At 44.1% G+C, this 17,779-nt stretch overlaps 1 protein-coding gene across 4 annotated transcripts in view; it reads right to left on the bottom strand.

Annotated features, from left to right (window-relative positions):
• Positions 1–4,987: 4,987 nt before the first annotated feature.
• KNL1 (kinetochore scaffold 1) overlaps positions 4,988–17,779 on the bottom strand; it is a 70,565-nt gene continuing 57,773 nt past the window's right edge. For all 4 annotated transcript variants that reach the window (XM_055278738.2, XM_055278740.2, XM_055278739.2 and 1 more), the window contains 6 exons: positions 17,455–17,555; positions 14,570–14,638; positions 12,103–12,212; positions 11,784–11,902; positions 9,900–10,022; positions 4,988–7,239 (listed from right to left, as the gene is read on the bottom strand). In XM_055278738.2, coding sequence (XP_055134713.1) covers positions 7,125–7,239; positions 9,900–10,022; positions 11,784–11,902; positions 12,103–12,212; positions 14,570–14,638; positions 17,455–17,555 — 637 coding nt within the window. In that variant the 3' untranslated portion in view covers positions 4,988–7,124. The remainder of the gene's footprint in view (positions 7,240–9,899; positions 10,023–11,783; positions 11,903–12,102; positions 12,213–14,569; positions 14,639–17,454; positions 17,556–17,779) is intronic.

The raw sequence follows: 17,779 nt of genomic DNA, 5'->3' as shown, positions 1-17,779 counted from the left end.
GGAGGTTGCAGTGAACCAAAATCACACCACTGCACTCCAGCCTGGCAACAGAGCAAGACTCTGTCTCAAAAATAAAAAAATTAATTAATTAATTAAATAAAGTTTAAATAATTGAACTCATGGAGAAAGACAATAGAATGATGGTTACCAGTGACTGGGAGGGTAATGGGGATGGAGGCGAGTGTGGATGGTGAATAAGCACAAAAATACAGTTAGATAGAATCAATAAAATCTAGCATATGATAACACAAGGTGATCAAAAATTTTTAAAAATAATTGTATGTGATACTAAGTTTAGCATAAAAACAGATTTTAGACAGAATCAGTTTATATATCATGAAATCTCTGTACTTAGCCATGGACAATATTTTCCATCTTAGTCCATTTTCTGTTGCTTGTAACAGAATACTTAAAACTGTCATTTTAGAAACAAAAATGTATTTAATGTATTTCTTTTTTTTTTTTTTTTTTTTTTTTTTTTTGAGACGGAGTCTTTCTTTGTCCCCTGGACTGGAGTGCAGTGACGCGATCTCGGCTCACTGCAAGCTCCGCCTCCCGGGTTCACACCATTCTCCTGCCTCAGCCTCACGAGTAGCTGGGACTACAGGCGCCCGCCAACACGCCCGGCTAATTTTTTGTATTTTTAGTAGAGACGGGGTTTCACCGTGTTAGCCAGGATGGTCTCGATCTCCTGACCTCGTAATCCGCCCGCCTCGGCCTCCCAAAGTGCTGGGATTACAGGCTTGAGCCACCGCACCCGGCCAAAAATGTATTTCTTACAGTTCTGGAGGCTGAGAAGTCCAAGGTGATAAGACACATCTGATGAGGGCCTTCTTGCTGATAGGGACTCCGATGGGGTGCCTGTTGGCAGAGGGCATCACAGGTCGAGGGGGCTGAGAGTGTTAGCTCAAGTCTCTTTTCCTCTTTTTTTTTTTTTTCTTTTTTTGAGGGGGACAGGGTCTCATTCTCATCCAGGCCGGAGTGCAGTGGCATCATCTTGGCTCACTGTACCCTCTGCCTCCTGGGCTCAAGTGATATTCCCACTTCAGCCTCCCAAGAAGCTGGGACCACAGGCATGCACCACCATGCCCTGCTAATTTTTGTATTTTTTGTGCAGATGGGATTTTGCCATGTTGCCCAGGCTGGTCTCAAACTCCTGAGCTCAAGCGATCCCCCAACCCGTTCCTCGGCCTCCCACACTGGTGGGATTACAGGTGTGAACCACCGTACCTGGCTCTCTCATCCTTTTTTTTTGAAATGGAGTCTTGCTCTGGTCGTTCAGGCTGGAGTGCAGTGGTGTGATCTCAGCTCACTGCAACCTCCACCTCTGGGGTTCAAGCGATTCTTTTCCCTCAGCCTCCCAAGTAACTGGTACTGCAGGCAGGTGCCACCACATCCAGCTAATTTTTGTATTTTTATTAGAGACGGGGTTTCACCATGTTGGTCAGGCTGGTCTCAAACTCCTGACCTCACGTGATCTGCCCACCTCAGCCTCCCAAAGTGCTGGGATTACAGGTGTGAGGCACTGCGCCTGGCCAGCCTCTCTTCCTCTTCTAAAACAGCCACCAGTCCCATTCCCATAATAACAGATTAATCCATTTCATGAGGGCACAGCCCTCATGACTGAATCACCTCTTAAAGGCTCCACATTTCAATATTGGCACATTGGGGATTAAGTCTCAAGAGTTTTGGAGGGGACAAAACATTCAAATCATAGCAATTGTTTTCTCATAACATTGATTCCTGCAACAATGATCTTCTGGTAATGTGAATGTCAGTTGTGTTTACAATGAAGTATACGGATAAATGTGTTAAGGTTTCATTAATAACAATTAATAAAATGCTGTGATGGTGTTTATGTTACACTAGATAAGAGCTGCTGGGTAGAAGTCTCTTGTGTTTGGTTAGTGCCAGTCTGAACACCTTACAGAGCTCCAATAAAGGTTTGACCCAGGAAGATTTTAGACAGAATCTGCTTATGCATTGTGAAATCTGTGTATTTACCTACAGACAACTGTGGTGGCAAACCTGAGCGATCTCAGCTCACTGCAACCTCTGCCTCCCGAGTTCAAGCGATTCTCCTGCCTCAGCCTCCTGAGCAGCTGGGATGTAGGCGCGCACCACCACACCCGGCTAATTTTTTTATTTTTAGTTAGAGACGGGGTTTCACCATGTTGGTCAGGCTGGTCTCAAACGCCTGAACTCGTGATCCGCCCGCCTTGGCCTCCTAAAGTGCTGGGATTACAGGCGTGAGCCACTGCGCCCAGCCATATCCTGGGGATTAAAATCTCTTACATCATATTTTTTTCCCTAAATATTTCTGGTGAAATATTTTTAAGGGAGTGAAATGTATATTTTTGCCACTTGGGATTTATTCTGTCATTCAGTCTAAAAACCTTCTTTAGTTGTGAGTGTAATTATTCTCAGCTACAGGTCCTACCAGGTTCAGTCTGATTTGATATTTACGTTCCTTTCTTTTTTTTTTTTGGAGATGGAGTCTCATTCTGTCACCCAGGCTGGAGTGCAGTGGCACCATCTCAGCTCACTGCAACCTCCGCCTCCCAGGTTCACGCAATTCTCCTGCCTCAGCCTCCCAAGTAGCTGGGATTACAGGCACATGCCAACACGTCCAGCTAATTTTTGTATTTTTAGTAGATATGGGGTTTCACCATGTTGGCCAGGCTGGTCTTGAACTCCTAACCTCAAGTGATCCGCCCACCTCGGCCTCCCAAAGCGCTGGGATTATAGGCGTGAGCCACCGCGCCCGGCTTTACTGTTCCTTTTCACAAACTTTAGAACTGAAGAAAATTTTAGGCCAGGTGTGGTGGCTCACACCTGTAATCCCAGCACTTTAGGAGGCCAGTGTGGGTGGATTACTTGAACCTAGGAGTTTGAGACCATCTTGGGCAACATGTTGAAATCACATCTCCACAAAAATTAGCTGGGGGTGGTAGTGTGCATCTGTAGTCCCAGCTATTCGAGAGGCTGATGTGGTAGGATCGCTTGAGCCCAGGGAGGTCAAGGCTGCAGTAAGCCATGATCGTGATACTGCACTCCAGCCAGAGTGACAGAGAGAGACCCTGTCTAAAAAAAAGAAAGAGAAAAATTTTAGAAGCAAACATATTAATGCTGGAATCAATCTCTTGCCCCACAAGTATTTTTTTATTTGTGGTGCAATCACCTTCCAACTCTTGTTCTTCAAGTCTGATCTGGATCGTTGGGGCTGAGCTCTGTTATGAAGTCATGTTCTAAGAAACAATAATAATCTCATTTTTTTATTGACTAAAAAAAGACATACATATTTAAGACTGGGCACAATGACTCAGGCCTGTAATTCCAGCCCTTTGGGAGGCTGAGGAGAGAGTATCATTTGAGCTCAGGAATTTGAGACCAGCCTGGGCAACATAGTGAGACTTGGTCTGTCTCTCAAAAAAACAAACAAAAGACATAAATATTTTAAAAAAGAACCAGATTAGGAGAAGAATGAGTGATAAAAAACATTACTTAGAAACAAATATATGGGGCCAGGCATGGTGGCTCACTCCTGTAATCCCAGCACTTTGGGATGCTGAGGCAGATGGATTACCTCAAAAAAAAAAAAAAAAAAAAAAGAAAAGAAATATATCTTTTTTTTTTTTTTTTTTGAGACGGAGTCTCGCTCTGTCGCCCAGGCTGGAGTGCAGTGGCACCATCTCGGCTCACTGCAAGCTCCGCCTCCTGGGTTCACGCCATTCTCCTGCCTCAGCCTCTCCAAGTAGCTGGGACTACAGGCGCCCACCACCACGCCCAGCTAATTTTTTTTGTATTTTTAGTAGAGACGGGGTTTCACCGTGGTCTCGATCTCCTGATCCCGTGATCCGCCCGCCTCGGCCTCCCAAAGTGCTGGGATTACAAGCGTGAGCCACCACACCCGGCCAAGAAATATATCATCTTAAGTACTTGTTAAAAGAATGAAAATAGGCTGGGCACAGTGGCTCATGCCTGTAATCCCAGCACTCTGGGAGGCCGAGGTGGATGCATCACCTGAGGTCAGGAGTTTGAGACCAGCCTGGCCAACATGGTGAAACCCTGTCTCTACCAAAAATACACAAATTAGCTGGGTGTGGTGGCACACATCTGTAATCCTAACTACTCAGGAGGCTGAGGCAAGAGAATCACTTCAACCTGGGAGGCGAAGGTTTTGGTGAGCTGAGATCGGCCACTGCACTCCAGCCTGGGCGACACAGCAAGACTTCATCTCGAAAAAAAAAGAATGAAAATAAATGAGCTAGGTACCTACCATCACAAGTTAGAAAAACAACAGCAAACTGGGTGCAGTGACTGACACCTGTAATCCCAGCAATTTGGGAAGCTGAGATGGGAGGATCTCTTGGGCCCAGGAGTCCAAGACCAGCCTGGGCAATGTAGTGAGACCACATCTCAAAAACAAGAAAATTTTTTATTTTTTTAATTTTTAGATGAGGTTTTGCTCGTTACCCAGGCTGGAATGTAATGGTGCGATCTCGCCTCCCTGCAACCTCTGTCTCTCTGGTTGAAGCGATTCTCCTGCATCAGCCTCCCAAGTAGCTGGGATTACAGGCATGCGCCACCACGATCAGCTAATTTTGTATTTTTAGTAGAGACATGGTTTCTCCATGTTGGTCAGGTTGGTCTCAAACTTTCGACCTCAGGTGATCTGCCTGCCTTAGCCTCCCGAAGGGTTGGCATGACAGGCATGAGCCACCACGCCCAGACAAGAAAAAAATTTTTTTTAGAGACAGGGTCTTGCTATGTTGTGTAGGCTGGATTTGAATTCTTGGCCTCAAGCAACCTGCTTGAACTCGGCCTCCCAAACTGCTGGTATTACAGGTGTGAGACGTTGCACTTGGCCTAATCTCAGTTTTGAATAGGTAGGTGTCTCCAGAGGAAGATTTCTTTGGTATATCTTCAAAGGTCTATTGGATAAATGCTAAAATACTCTTTATAAAGAAACACTACTCACAAAAGATTTCAAGTAATAAACTTATTTTAATAGTGCAAAATGTAATCTGCTTTCCAACCTATGAAAGAAAAACTTTCAAAAAATTTATGAAACTAGTCAATACCTTGAACAAAGAAAAACACAAATAACTAAGTAAATATTACAATTGTGTACTCCAAACCCAAAAAAGCAGAGACCGTCATTACAAGCCAAATCTTTTTTAGAGCTGGTTGTTGTTGCAGGTTACCAAAATGTGTAAAACAAAATCTCTACTTTTCAGACTTACACAAAAGAAATAACTCCAATAAGAAAGCTAACTTAAGTTTCATGGGAAACAGATCATATTGATGACTTTAAAATGTTTTTCAAGGAGTTTACAGAACAGAACATCTATATATTGATTTTTATGACAAATGGGGTTTGTGTTGACTTTTGAAGCTTATGTGTCTTTTGACATATAGCTCAGAAGTAAAAACCAATCAAGAAGGACAATAACATTCAGGGGACCCACAGGACTTTAACCTGATCTGAAAACATAAAGCAAAATTTTGAGACAAATTAGCTTAAAAATGCAAATGTATTTTGGTTTAGAATTAAATATAAAACAAAAATTATCACAATTAGGATTTGAATGAAGTTTGAGTAAATTTTTTTTGTCTACTTCATACATAATATTGGTCATTTAATAATATGTATGACGAGGGTATGGCATCAGAAAACAATACTTACAGCAAGTCTATTATTACTGCTAGAAACTGATAAAACTAGTGTTTTGGATGTGACATTGTTTGACGTGTCATTATTTAATAAAAGAAAATAGAAAATTTTGCTGTAAAACATTCTTCAGAAAATCGGGAACTGCCTAGACAGATGAGTATCTATATCTCTCAATGAATTTCTATATACATCTCCTTACTACATCACAAACACAAAAACAACATTAATATATTTACATATATGTACTAGACAAAAATGAATTAACTTTCCCTAGAAAAGCTATACTTATTAAGAAAACGTTGCTGGGTGTGGTGGCTCACACCTGTAATCTCAGCACTTTGAGAGGCCAAGGCGGGCGGATCATGAGGTCAGGAGATAGAGACCATCCTGGCTAACACAGTGAAACCCTGTTTCTACTAAAAAGACAAAAAATTAGCTGGGTGTGGTGGCGGGCACCTGTAGTCCCAGCTACTTGGGAGGCTGAGGCAGGAGAATGGCATGAACCCGGGAGGCGGAGCTTGCAGTGAGCTGAGCTCATGCCACTGCACTCCAGCCTGGGAGACAGAGCGAGACTCCGTCTCAAAAAAAAAAAGAAAACATAATACACACCATAGAATAAAAAGCAAGGCCCTCAAAAAAAGACGGCAACCATTTCAATAGCTGAGTGCTATTGCTTTCTCTTTTTGTTTTTTTGAGACAGGGTCTTGCTCTGTTGCCTAGGCTGGAGTGCAGTGGAACGGTCTCGGCTTACTGCAACCTCTGCCTCCTGGGCTCAAGTGATCCTCCTGCCTTAAGCTCCTAAGTAGCTGGGACCACAGGCACAAGCCACCATGACTGGCTAATTTTTGTATTTTTTGTAGAGGTGGGGTTTCGCCATGTTGCCCAGGCTGGTCTTGAACTCCTGGACTCAAGCTATTTGCCCACTTTGGCCTCCCAAACTGCTGGTATTACAGGTGTGAGCCGCCGCACCCAGCCCTACTTTCTCTTAATAGCATTTTAGTAATGGAGAAAAAGGATACATCTCTACTCCAGAAATATCTGCTAGGTAGAAGCCAGGCAACCTAACAATCATAGCTCTATCTATTTATGGGAAAATGGCTAATGTTTTCGTCAGTGGTAACACTTCTTATATTTAAAAGTTAATCCTTAGGGCTTGTACTAAAGCAGAAAGCACTAGTTTAGTTAGGAGACATTTTTCCTAAGTGTCCTATTACTTAAACCTTTGGTACAAAGATGAGTAAGTTGATAGTAGGCTATGAGGCCTACTATCCAGACGTCATCACCATCATTCTGCAGAGATCTAAAAAACATACAGATTAACTATAACATCATCAGAAGGAATTTTACTCAGCTTGTAATGACCTAAAAACAAAGGCTAAACAGCAATGGGACCCTGAAACAATATCAAGTACATTCTGCTTGTTTGTTCCAATGGTGGTCCAAGGGTCTAGTGATAGAAATGGCGGTCCTGAAACAGATCTTGGTAAATTTGCTTGACTACATTCTTCAGGTAGTTGTTCTCCAGTGGCACTTTAGATAGAATGGTAGCAATATCATCTTGGCTGGAAAGAACAAAGGTTAATCAAATTTTTTTTTTTTTTTTTTTTTTTTTTTTTTGCGACGGAGTCTCGCTCTGTCGCCCAGGCTGGAGTGCAGTGGCACAATCCGCTCACTGCAAGCTCCACCTCCTGGGTTCACGCCATTCTCTTGCCTCAGCCTCCCGAGTAGCTGGGACTACAGGCGCCTGCCAACACGCCCGGCTAATTTTTGTATTTTTAGTAGAGATGGGGTTTCACCATGTTAGTCAGGATGGCCTCGATCTCCTGGACTTGTGATCCACTCACCTCGGCCTCCCAAAGTGCTGGGATTACAGGCATGAGCCACCGTGCCCAGCCAGGTTAATCAGTTTTTTAAAAAATCTTACACTTGTCTCTAATTCAGTGGAATTTATGTTCTTGGTCTCTCAGTTTCCCAGGAAGCACAAATGAGCATTTCTGGAAATAACCAGATGTCCACTTTGAAATGGGATTCCAAAACAGGGCCTAAGAACCAATTCTATATGTAATTGTGAAGTATCTTAACCTAGCTACTTTTGTTGGTCATAAAAAATCTTAGTCTTCGGCCGGGCGCGGTGGCTCACGCCTGTAATCCCAGCACTTTGGGAGGCCGAGGCGGGCGGATCACGAGGTCAGGAGATCGAGACCATCCTGGCTAACACGGTGAAACCCCGTCTCTACTAAAAATACAAAAAATTAGCCGGGCGGGGTGGCAGGTGCCTATAGTCCCAGCTACAAGGGAGGCTGAGGCAGGAGAATGGCGTGAACCCCGGGGGGCGGAGCCTGCAGTGAGCCGAGATCGCGCCACTGCACTCCAGCCTGGGTGAAAGAGTGAGACTCCGTCTCAAAAAAAAAAAAAAAAAAAAAAAAAAAATCTTAGTCTTGGTGTTTGCTGACCAATATAAGGTGAGCAATTCTCCACCCCCGCCCCCCCCACCCCCGTCTTGCTCTGTTGCCCAGGTTGGAGTGCAGTTAGTGGCACAATCTAGGCTCATGGTAACCTCTGTCTCCTGGGTGCAAGCAATTCTCCTACCTCAGCCTCCCGAGTAGCTGGGATTACAGGCGCCTGCCACCACGCCTGGCTATTTTTTGTATTTTTAGTAGAGACGGGGTTTCATCATGTTGGCCAGGATGGTCTCGAACCCCTGACCTCATGATCTGCCCACCTCGGCCTCTGAAAGTCCTGGGATTACAGGCGTGAGCCACCATGCCCAGCCAAAAACAAAGGGTTCTGTCATGTTGGCCAGGCTGGTCTCAAACTCCTGGCCTCAAGCGATCTGCCCACCTTGGCCTCCCAAAGTGCTGGGATTACAGGCATGAGCCACCATGCCCGGCCTAGGTGAGCACATTTTTAACTCTGTTATCTTCCAATCTGTCAGCAGTGCATCTAAAAAGTCACAAAATATATCACAGCTAGGTGGAATGAAACATATTTAGGGCTGGTTCCACAGACTCTGTTTCGTTTTGAGACAGCCTGGTTCTGTCACCCAGGCTGGAGGCCAGTGGCATGATCCTGGCTCACCACAATCTCCACCTCCCAGGCTCAAGCAATCCTCCCACCTCAGCCTCAAGATTAGCTGGGACTACTCACCACCACACCCAGCTAATTTATGTATGTTTAGTAGAGGTGGGGATTCGCCATGTTGGCCAGGCTGGTCTCGTACTCCTGAGCTCAAGTGATCCGCCCACCTCAGCCTCCCAAAGTGCTGGGCTCCCAGGCGTGAGCCATCGTATCCGGCCCTAGCTTTCTTTTTTTTTTTTTTTTGAGACGGAGTTTCACTTTGTCTCCCAGGCTGGAGTGCAGTGGTGTGATCTCAGCTCACTGCAACCTCCGCCTCCCAGGTTCAAGCAATTCTCTGCCTCAGCCTCCCTAGTAGCTGGGATTACAGGCGCCCACCACCACGCCTGACTAAGTTTTTGTATTTTTAGTAGAGGCAGGGTTTCACCATCTTGGCCAGCCTGGTCTTGAACTCCTGACCTCGTGATCCACCTGCTTCGGCCTCCCGAAGTGCTGGGATTACAGGTGTGACCAACTGCGCCTGGCCAACTCTGTTTTTAAGGCCATAAAAGTTGTTTACATATCATCTGTACCAAGCTAATGGTGAGTTTTTTCTTTCTTGATTCATGTTTTAGGTTGGAGTATTCAAAAAGTGAAGCAGGTACAAAAGAATAGACCAACGGTCTCCAGCATCCACTGGAGACAGCAATGAAGGTCAATGACTTTAAGAAAAAATTCTTCGCCTGTAATCCCAGCACTTTGGAAGGCTGAGGTGGGCAGATCACGAGGTCAAGAGATCAAGACCACCCAGGCCAACATGGTGAAACCCCATCTCTACTAAAAACGCAAAAATTAGCTAGGTGTGGTGGCACGTGCCTTTAAGTCCCAGTTACTCGGGAGGCTGAGGCAGGAGAATCACTTGAACCCGGGAGGCAGAGGTTGCAGTGAGCCGAGATTGTGCCACTGCACTCCAGCCTGGTGACAGAGCGAGACCCCATCTCAAACACACACACACACACGCACACAAATTCTTCAAAATGAACTCCAGAGAACTGACATTTAGCTCTCACTATGGTCCACTGATTTGCTGACCACTTTGAGGAATCTTGCAAATAAAATGAACATTAAAAAGCAGTCCAGAGTCTTACCCTGTTGGCCCTTTACTCACCTAGTGTTCCCAATATGATTCTGAATGGTGGAAGGTAATGGTACAGATGGGTAATAGGCTGAGAGAAACAAAGTTATTTCAAACTTTGCAAATGCTGCAGAGCTAGAGAATAAAAGTCTCAATCTGTAAAAGACAAGATCCACAATTAAAAATGCAACACAATAATAGCATGAAACACAATTTTTTTTTTTTTTTGAGACACAGTCTTGCTCTGTCGCCCAGGCTGGAGTGCAGTGCACAATTTTGGCTCACTGCAACCTCCACCTCCCAGGTTCTATCGATTCTCCCAAGTAGCTGGGATTACAGGCTCCTGCCACCACATCCAGCTAAGTTTTGTATTTTTAGTAGAGACGGGGTTTCACCAATGTGGCCTCAAACTCCTGACCTCAGGTGATCCACCTGCCTCACCACCCAAAGTGTTGGGATTACAGGCGTGAGCCACTGTCCCAGCACAATTTCATTTTATTTTTATGCTGGCATGTCCAAGTTAGGTATACATTATTTCTTTTATTTTTCTTTCTTTTTTTTCTTGAGATAGAGTCTCGCTCTGTCACCCAGGCTGGAGTGCAGTGGCGTGATCTCGGCTCACTGCAACCTCCACCTCCTAGGTTTAAGCGATTCTCCTGCCTCAGCCTCCTGATTAGCTGGGACTACAGGTGTGCGCCACCATGCCCAGCTAATTTTTGTGTTTTCAGTAGAGATGGGGTTTCACCTTGTTGGCCACATTGATCTTGAACTCCTGACTTCAAGTGATCCACCTGCCTCACTTCCCAAAGTGTTGGGATTACAGGTGTGAGCCACCGTCCCAGCCCAATTTCATTTTCTTTTCACACTGGCATGTCCAACTTAGGTATATATTATTTCTTTTCTTTCTTTTCTTTTTTTTTTGAGATGGAGTCTCTTTTTTTTTTTTGAGACGGAATCTCTAGCCTCCCAAGTAGCTGGCATTACAGGCGCCTGCCACCGCGCCCAGCTAATTTTTTGTATTTTTAGTAGAGACAGGGTTTCACCATCTTGGCCAGGTTGGTCTTGAACTCCTGACTTTGTGATCCACCCGCCTCGGCCTCCCAAAGTGCTGGGATTACCGGTGTGAGGATATGGAGTCTCTTTGTGCCCAGGCTGGAGTGCAGTGGCGAAATCTCAGCTCACTGCAACCCCCGCCTCCTGGGTTCAAGTGACTCTCCTACCTCAGCCTCCTGAGTAGCTGGGACTATAGGCGCCCACCACCATGCCTGGCTAATTTTTGTATTTTTAGTAGAGACGGGGTTTCACACTATATTGGCCAGGCTGGTCTCGAAGTCCTGACCTTGTGGTTCGCCCACCTTGGCCTCCCAAAGTGCTGGGATTACAAGAGTGAGCCACTGCGCCCAAGTTGTTGACCAAGTTGACCAAGTACTTACTGTATATATATATTCATTTAATAAATTGCTGACCAAGTACTTACTGTTGGGTTGAACTGTATTCCCCAAAATTCGTATGCTGAATTCCAAACCCCTAATACCTCAGAAAGTGACCTTATTTGGAAATCTGGTCACTACACAAGTAATATGTTAAGATGAAGTCCTACTAGAGTAAGGTGGGCCCCTAATCCACTATGACTAGTGTCCTTATAAAACGGGGAAATGTGAATGCAGACATGCACAATGAAAGACACCACGTGAACATGAAGGGAGAGATCAAGGTTATACATTTACAAGCCAAGGAATGCCAAAGATTGCCAGCAAACCACCAGACACTGGGAGAAGGCATGGACAGATTCTAACAGCCCTCAGAAAGAACAATACTGCTTACACCTTAATCTCAGACCTCCAGCCTCCAGAACCTGTTAAGGTACCCAATTTGTAGTACTCTGTCATGGCAGTCCTTGGAAACTAATACACTTACTCAGTATTATTAATATCTATGTTCATTAGGTTATAATTTGGTCCCCATCTCTTTAAATACTCAATCTCCTCTCCAAGGAGTCTGCAATGGTGCACTACCAGTGAGAATTCTTCAAGCATCTAGAAAAAGTGGGAAAAAAAATCCAATGAAATTATGAAAACATTTCAATGCTTAGTGGCTCACTTATAAAGAACTCAAAAAAGTTAAACAATTGAATACATTTATCATTTCAGGATATTTATTTATGTAAAGTTTCAGTTCTGCTTTTTTTTGGAAAGATATCACAAATTTTCCTTTAAATACTTCAATCAGGCTTTACCTTGGGTAACTGATGCTGGGTTGTACATGTCTTCTTCCAGGATTCCTTTTCTTCAACGTACTGGAAAATAAGCTTATGAACTAAAAGGGAGGAAGGAGGAGCTTGATCCTCTGGGGAAGAAAAAAAAAGCAAAAGCAGGTTATTACTTATGATTCATATATTTTATATAAGCCAAAAATTCTATATTATATAAGCTAGAAATATTCTCAAACTACCAGGTACATAAGTATTCTCTCCATTTTTTCTTTTTCTGGAGTCTCCTGTCTCCCTCTGTCACCCATGCTGGAGTGCCATGGCATGATCTTGGCTCACTGCAACCTCTGCCTTCCCGGTTCAAGCAATTCTCCTGCCTCAGCCTCCCGAGTAGCTGGGATTACAGGCGTCTGCTACCATATCCGGCTAATTTTTGTATTTTTAGTAGACAGGGCTTCACCATTTTGGACAGACGGGTCTTGAACTCCTGACGTCAGGTAATCCACCCGCCTTGGACTCCCAAAGTGCTGGGATTACAGGCATGAGCCACCATGCCCAGATGTATTCTCTCCATTTTTATTTTCAAACATGATTATAACATGTATGGTGAAGATAAGACATTTCTACAAAAACTCAAGACTTTACCACACATAGAAACAGTACGTGAGTAAGAGTGTGGGTTTACATGTAACACAGACCTGAGTTTAAATCCTGGATTTCATTTCTTTTTTTGAGATGGAGTATCACTATTGCCCAGGCTGGAGTGCAGCGGCATGATCTCAGCTCACTGCAACCTCCACCTCCCGGATTCAGGCAATTCTCCTGCCTCAGCCTCCTGAGTAGCTGGGACTACAGGCACACACCACAATGCCCAGCTAATTTCTTCGTATTTTTAGTAGAGACAGGGTTTCATTATGTTGGCCAGGCTGGTCTTGAACTCCTGACCTCCAGTGATCTGCCCACCTTGGTCTCCCAAAGTGCTGGGATTACAGGTGTGAGCCACGGCACCCAGCAATCCTGGCTTTCTTTAAAACCTAAGTGATCCTAGACACAATACTTAAGTTTTTTGATATGTAGTTTCCTAATTTGTAAAATGGGGAACAAATCACATGGACTTCATAGTGTTAATTTAAGTAATACACATGCCTGATACAGACTAAGTGCTCATAATAGCAATTTTTAAATTATGAAAATAGCTACTATTAATCATTGCTCAAGACCCAGTAATAATTTTTTTTTTTTTTTTTTTTTTTGAGACAGAGTTTTGCTCTGTCGCCCAGGCTGGAGTGCAGTGGCACGATCTTGGCTCACTGCAAGCTCTGCCTCCTGGGTTCACGCCATTCTCCTGCCTCAGCCTCCCAAGTAGCTGGGACTACAGGCGCCCGCCACCACGCCTGGCTAATTGTTTTTTTAATTTTAGTAGAGACGGAGTTTCACTGTGTTAGCCAAGATGGTCTCAATTTCCTGACCTTGTGATCAGCTCGCCTCGGCCTTCCAAAGTGCTGGGATTACAGGCGTGAGCCACTGCTCCCGGACTTTTTTTTGTCTGTTTTTTTTGAGATGGAGTCTCACTCTGTTGCCCAGGCTGGAGTGCAGTGGCGCGATCTTGGCTCACTGCAAGCTCCACCTCCCAGGTTCACGCCATTCTCCTGCCTCAGCATCCCGAGTAGCTGGGACTACAGGTGCCCGCCACCAAGCCCGGCTAATTTTTTTATATTTTTTAGTAGAGACGGGGTTTCACCGTGTTGGCCAGGATAGTCTCGATCTCCTGACCTCGTAATCCGTCCGCCTCGGCCTCCCAGAGTGCTGGCATTACAGGCGTGAGCCACCATGCCTGGCCTGTAATAATTTTTTTTTAAATCCTTTTTTTTTTTTGAGACAGTCTTGCTCTGTCACCCAGCTTGGAGTGCAGTTTGGTGCGATCCTGGCTCACTGCAACCTCCATCCCCCGGGTTCAAGCAATTCTCCTGCCTCAGACTCCTGAGTAGCTGGGATTACAGGCACCCATCACCGCGCCCAACTAATTTTTGTATTTTTAGTAGAGATGGGGTTTCATCATGTTGGCCAGGCTGGTCTTGAACTCCTGACCTTGTGATCTGCCTTCCTCAGCCTCCCAAAGTGCTGAGATTACAGGCGTGAGCCACTGTGCCGTGCCCAGTCTTATTTTTTATTTTTGAGACAAGGTCTCACTCTGTCGCCAGGCTGGAGTGCAGTGGCGTGATCTTGGCTCACCGCAACCTCCACCTCCCAGGTTCCAGCGATTCTCCTGCCTCAGCCTCCTGAGTAGCTAGGGCTACAGGAGGGCGCCACCACACCCGGCTAGTTTTTGTATTTTTAGCAGAGACGGGGTTTCACCATGTTAGTCAGGCTGGTCTCAAACTCCCGACCCCTGGTGATCCACCCGCCTCAGCCTCCCCAAGTGCTGGGATTAAAGGCATGAGCCATGGTGCCCAGCCCCAACAAATTTTTAGAGGCGTAAATGTTTTCAACTTACCGTCTAACAGAGATTGAAAATTGACATCAACAATCTTCCTATAACGCTTGTCCAGGAAAGGGAGACCAACTAGAAAGAACCAGAATAATGATTTTTAAAAAATTTTTTAGACAGAGAGTCTCACTTTGTCTCCCAGGCTGGAGTGCAATGGCGCAGTCTTGGCCCACTGCAAGCTCCGCCTCCCAGGTTCAAGTGATTCTCCTGCCTCAGCCTCCCAAGTAGCTGGGACTACAGGCACCCGCCACCACACCTGGCTAATTTTTTGTATTTTTAGTAGACATGGGGTTTCACCATGTTAGCCAGGATGGTCTTGATCTCCTGACCTCGTGATCCGCCCACCTCGGCCTCCCAAAGTGCTGGGATTACAGGCATGAGCCACAGTGCCTGGCCTTTTTTTTTTTTCTAAACTACGTGATTTGAAGCCACATAAAACTCAGTACTTTAGAATCTTACTCCTTCTGTGTAGCAGAGTTTTTTCCACAGGAAGTTGAAGGGTTATCCTTGAATCGTTATTCTCTGTATCTAGTAAAGGCTCCCCTGAGACTGTTGAACTACATTGATTGGTATGTCTTTGAAGGACATTTAAAAGGTAGTACACAGCTATATTTGTTAAGGCCTCCTCTTTTAACCCCTAACTTCTGTGCAAAGATAATTTTATTTTCAGCAATCATATAAGCAAAATGGCTATCATCTCCCTACAACTCCTATCATTGTATAAATACAGTAAAAATGAGTTATGCTTTTAGCACTGCTATAATAGATTTTAGGTAGCTGAGATAGCTGCTCGCTCCTCCAGACTCTAAAGTTATCTCTGTCTCCTAAATTGATTATTTTCTCTTTGTTGAATGCTTTGTTACATATTTTCTATGTGTTAGGCACTGGGGATACCATGAGAAAAACAGCATACTCAACCTGTGCCCTCAAGAAGCTTACAACTCAGGGAGACACACAGGTAACTGCACTAATAAACACAGCAAGAACTACAAACTATGATAAGCACTATTAAGGAAAACCACAGGAAGCAAGAACATACAACAGAAGGGTGAGAAACTGATCACTGAGAGCTGAGCTCTTACAATTATTAGTAGGAGTTCATTAGTGAAGCAGGGGAAAAGAGCATTCGGGCATAAGAAACATCAGCATGAAGGTGTTGAGATAGGATGAATATGGCTGAGCAGGAAACACCATGTTCATTTAAGGAAATAAAAGAAGTCCACTGTGGCCAGCGTGCAGAGGTAGGAAGGTAGTATGAGATAGGAAAAGGAGAAAAATTCAATTCAGGCAAGGCTTCATAGGCTAGATCAAATACTTTGATCATCAGCCTAAGAGTAATAGGTGCATAGTCAGATTTTCAGTAATCACTATAGCTTCAGGGAGGAGAAGGAGAAGATCCATAAAGTCCAGTTGGAATGTTACTGTAGTCATCTAGGTTAGAGATGATTATTGACAGAACAGATGAAAAACAGTGGATGAATATTAAGAAATTAAAACCAGTACGTTGGGCGCTCTGGCTCATGCCTGTAATCCAGCACTTTGGGAGGCCAAGGTGGGCAAATCGCTTGAGGTCAGGAGTTGAGACCAGCATGGACAACATACATGGTGAAACCCCATCCCCACAAAATATAAAAAAATTAGCCGGGTGTGGTGGCGCATGCCTGTAATCCCAGCTACTTGGAAGGCTGAGGCAGGAGAATCACTTGAACCCGGGAGGCAGAGGTTGCAGTGAGCAGAGATTGCACTACTGCACTTCAGCCTGGGTGGCAGAGTGAGACTGTCTCAAAAAAATAAATAAAAAAACAAACAAACAAAAAAAAACAGCATGTCTTACTGATGATTTGAATATGTACAGCGAGGGAGAAAGAGGTATAGAGTGATTCCTAAGTTTTAATTTTGGACCTGGACAGAAGGTAACACTATTCATTGAGAAAAGGAACTTTCAAGGAGAATCAGGTTTAGAGGCCCAGAGATTGTGAAGATCCTAAGTTCCAATACGGCCATGTTTGCCCATGGTTGGCCATGTTGATGCTGATTGGTTAAAGACAAAATACCTAAGACACTGACAATTAGTAAACTCCAACAAAACAGCTGGGCCTCTGTCCAGTTACCATATAGTGATTTCCACCCTATATAGTGATTTTATCCTTTTAGATGATAAACCCACGTATACACACAGAACTTCCTAATAACTTGTTAGGGTCTCATTCTTTTTTTTTTTTTTTTTTTTTTGAGACAGTTTCGCTCTGTTGCCCAGGCTGGAGTGCAGTGGCACGATCTTGGCTCACTGCAACCTCTACCCTCCCGGGTTCAAGTGATTCTCCTGTCTCAGCCTCCCAAGTAACTAGGATTACAGGTGCATGCCCAGCTCATTTTTTGTAGTTTTAGTAGAGACGGGGTCTCACCATGTTGGCCAGGCCGGTTTCAAACTCCTGACCTCAGATGATCCGCCTGCCTCAGCCTCCAAAGTGCTGGGATTACAGGCGTGAGCTGCAGGGCCTCACTCTTAAGTAAAAAAAGAAAAAAAAAAAAAAAAAAAAAGAATCTCCAGCCATTAGGGTAAATTCTCTATTCTCTATCACGAAAGATGGAGATGAAAAGAAAGAAACTCATAGTAAATAGACATGAGTAGCATGTTTATCCATTATTTGGATAGCAAAATTTTTATTTAATGTACTTCAACAAAGGGCAACTTTCACTAATTCCGTTTTTATTTTATTCTTTACAAAATAAAATAAAATTCTGCTATCAATAAAGTGACTATTCTAAGACTTTCAGCAGTGCTCCCATCGTGCCAATAGTTATCAGTACAGTAAAATAAAGATTTGAATCTTTAGTGAGTGTAGCCATTCATTTTTCTGTAAAAGAATTATCTCACTTTGGCTCCTTACCAACTGACTCTTCAAAGGCGATGGTGAGTTGTATCGTGTCATAAACAAAGGTGAATACAGCTTGATCATCACTCCACTCAACGACATCCCACTCAGACAAGCTGTAGAGAGATAAACAAGATTTTAAAAAAGCATTTTTAAAATTAAGATAAAAGAGAACTTCTGATACCACCCAAACAGTACCAACAGCAGCTGCTAATGTTTTTCCACTGGACTGGGAGAAAATATTTCAATTCAAATATTGTGAATGTACAAACTTAAGCTTTTGAAATAACTAAGAACCCAATCTTGAGCTGTATATCGGAGAAATACCAAGTCTACGCAA

The sequence above is a fragment of the Symphalangus syndactylus genome, chromosome 5 (assembly GCF_028878055.3).
Source record: "Symphalangus syndactylus isolate Jambi chromosome 5, NHGRI_mSymSyn1-v2.1_pri, whole genome shotgun sequence".
In the NCBI taxonomy this organism is placed as follows: domain Eukaryota; kingdom Metazoa; phylum Chordata; class Mammalia; order Primates; family Hylobatidae; genus Symphalangus; species Symphalangus syndactylus.
Note: the sequence above shows the minus strand (reverse complement) of the source record. Positions and strands in the feature narration are given on the sequence as shown.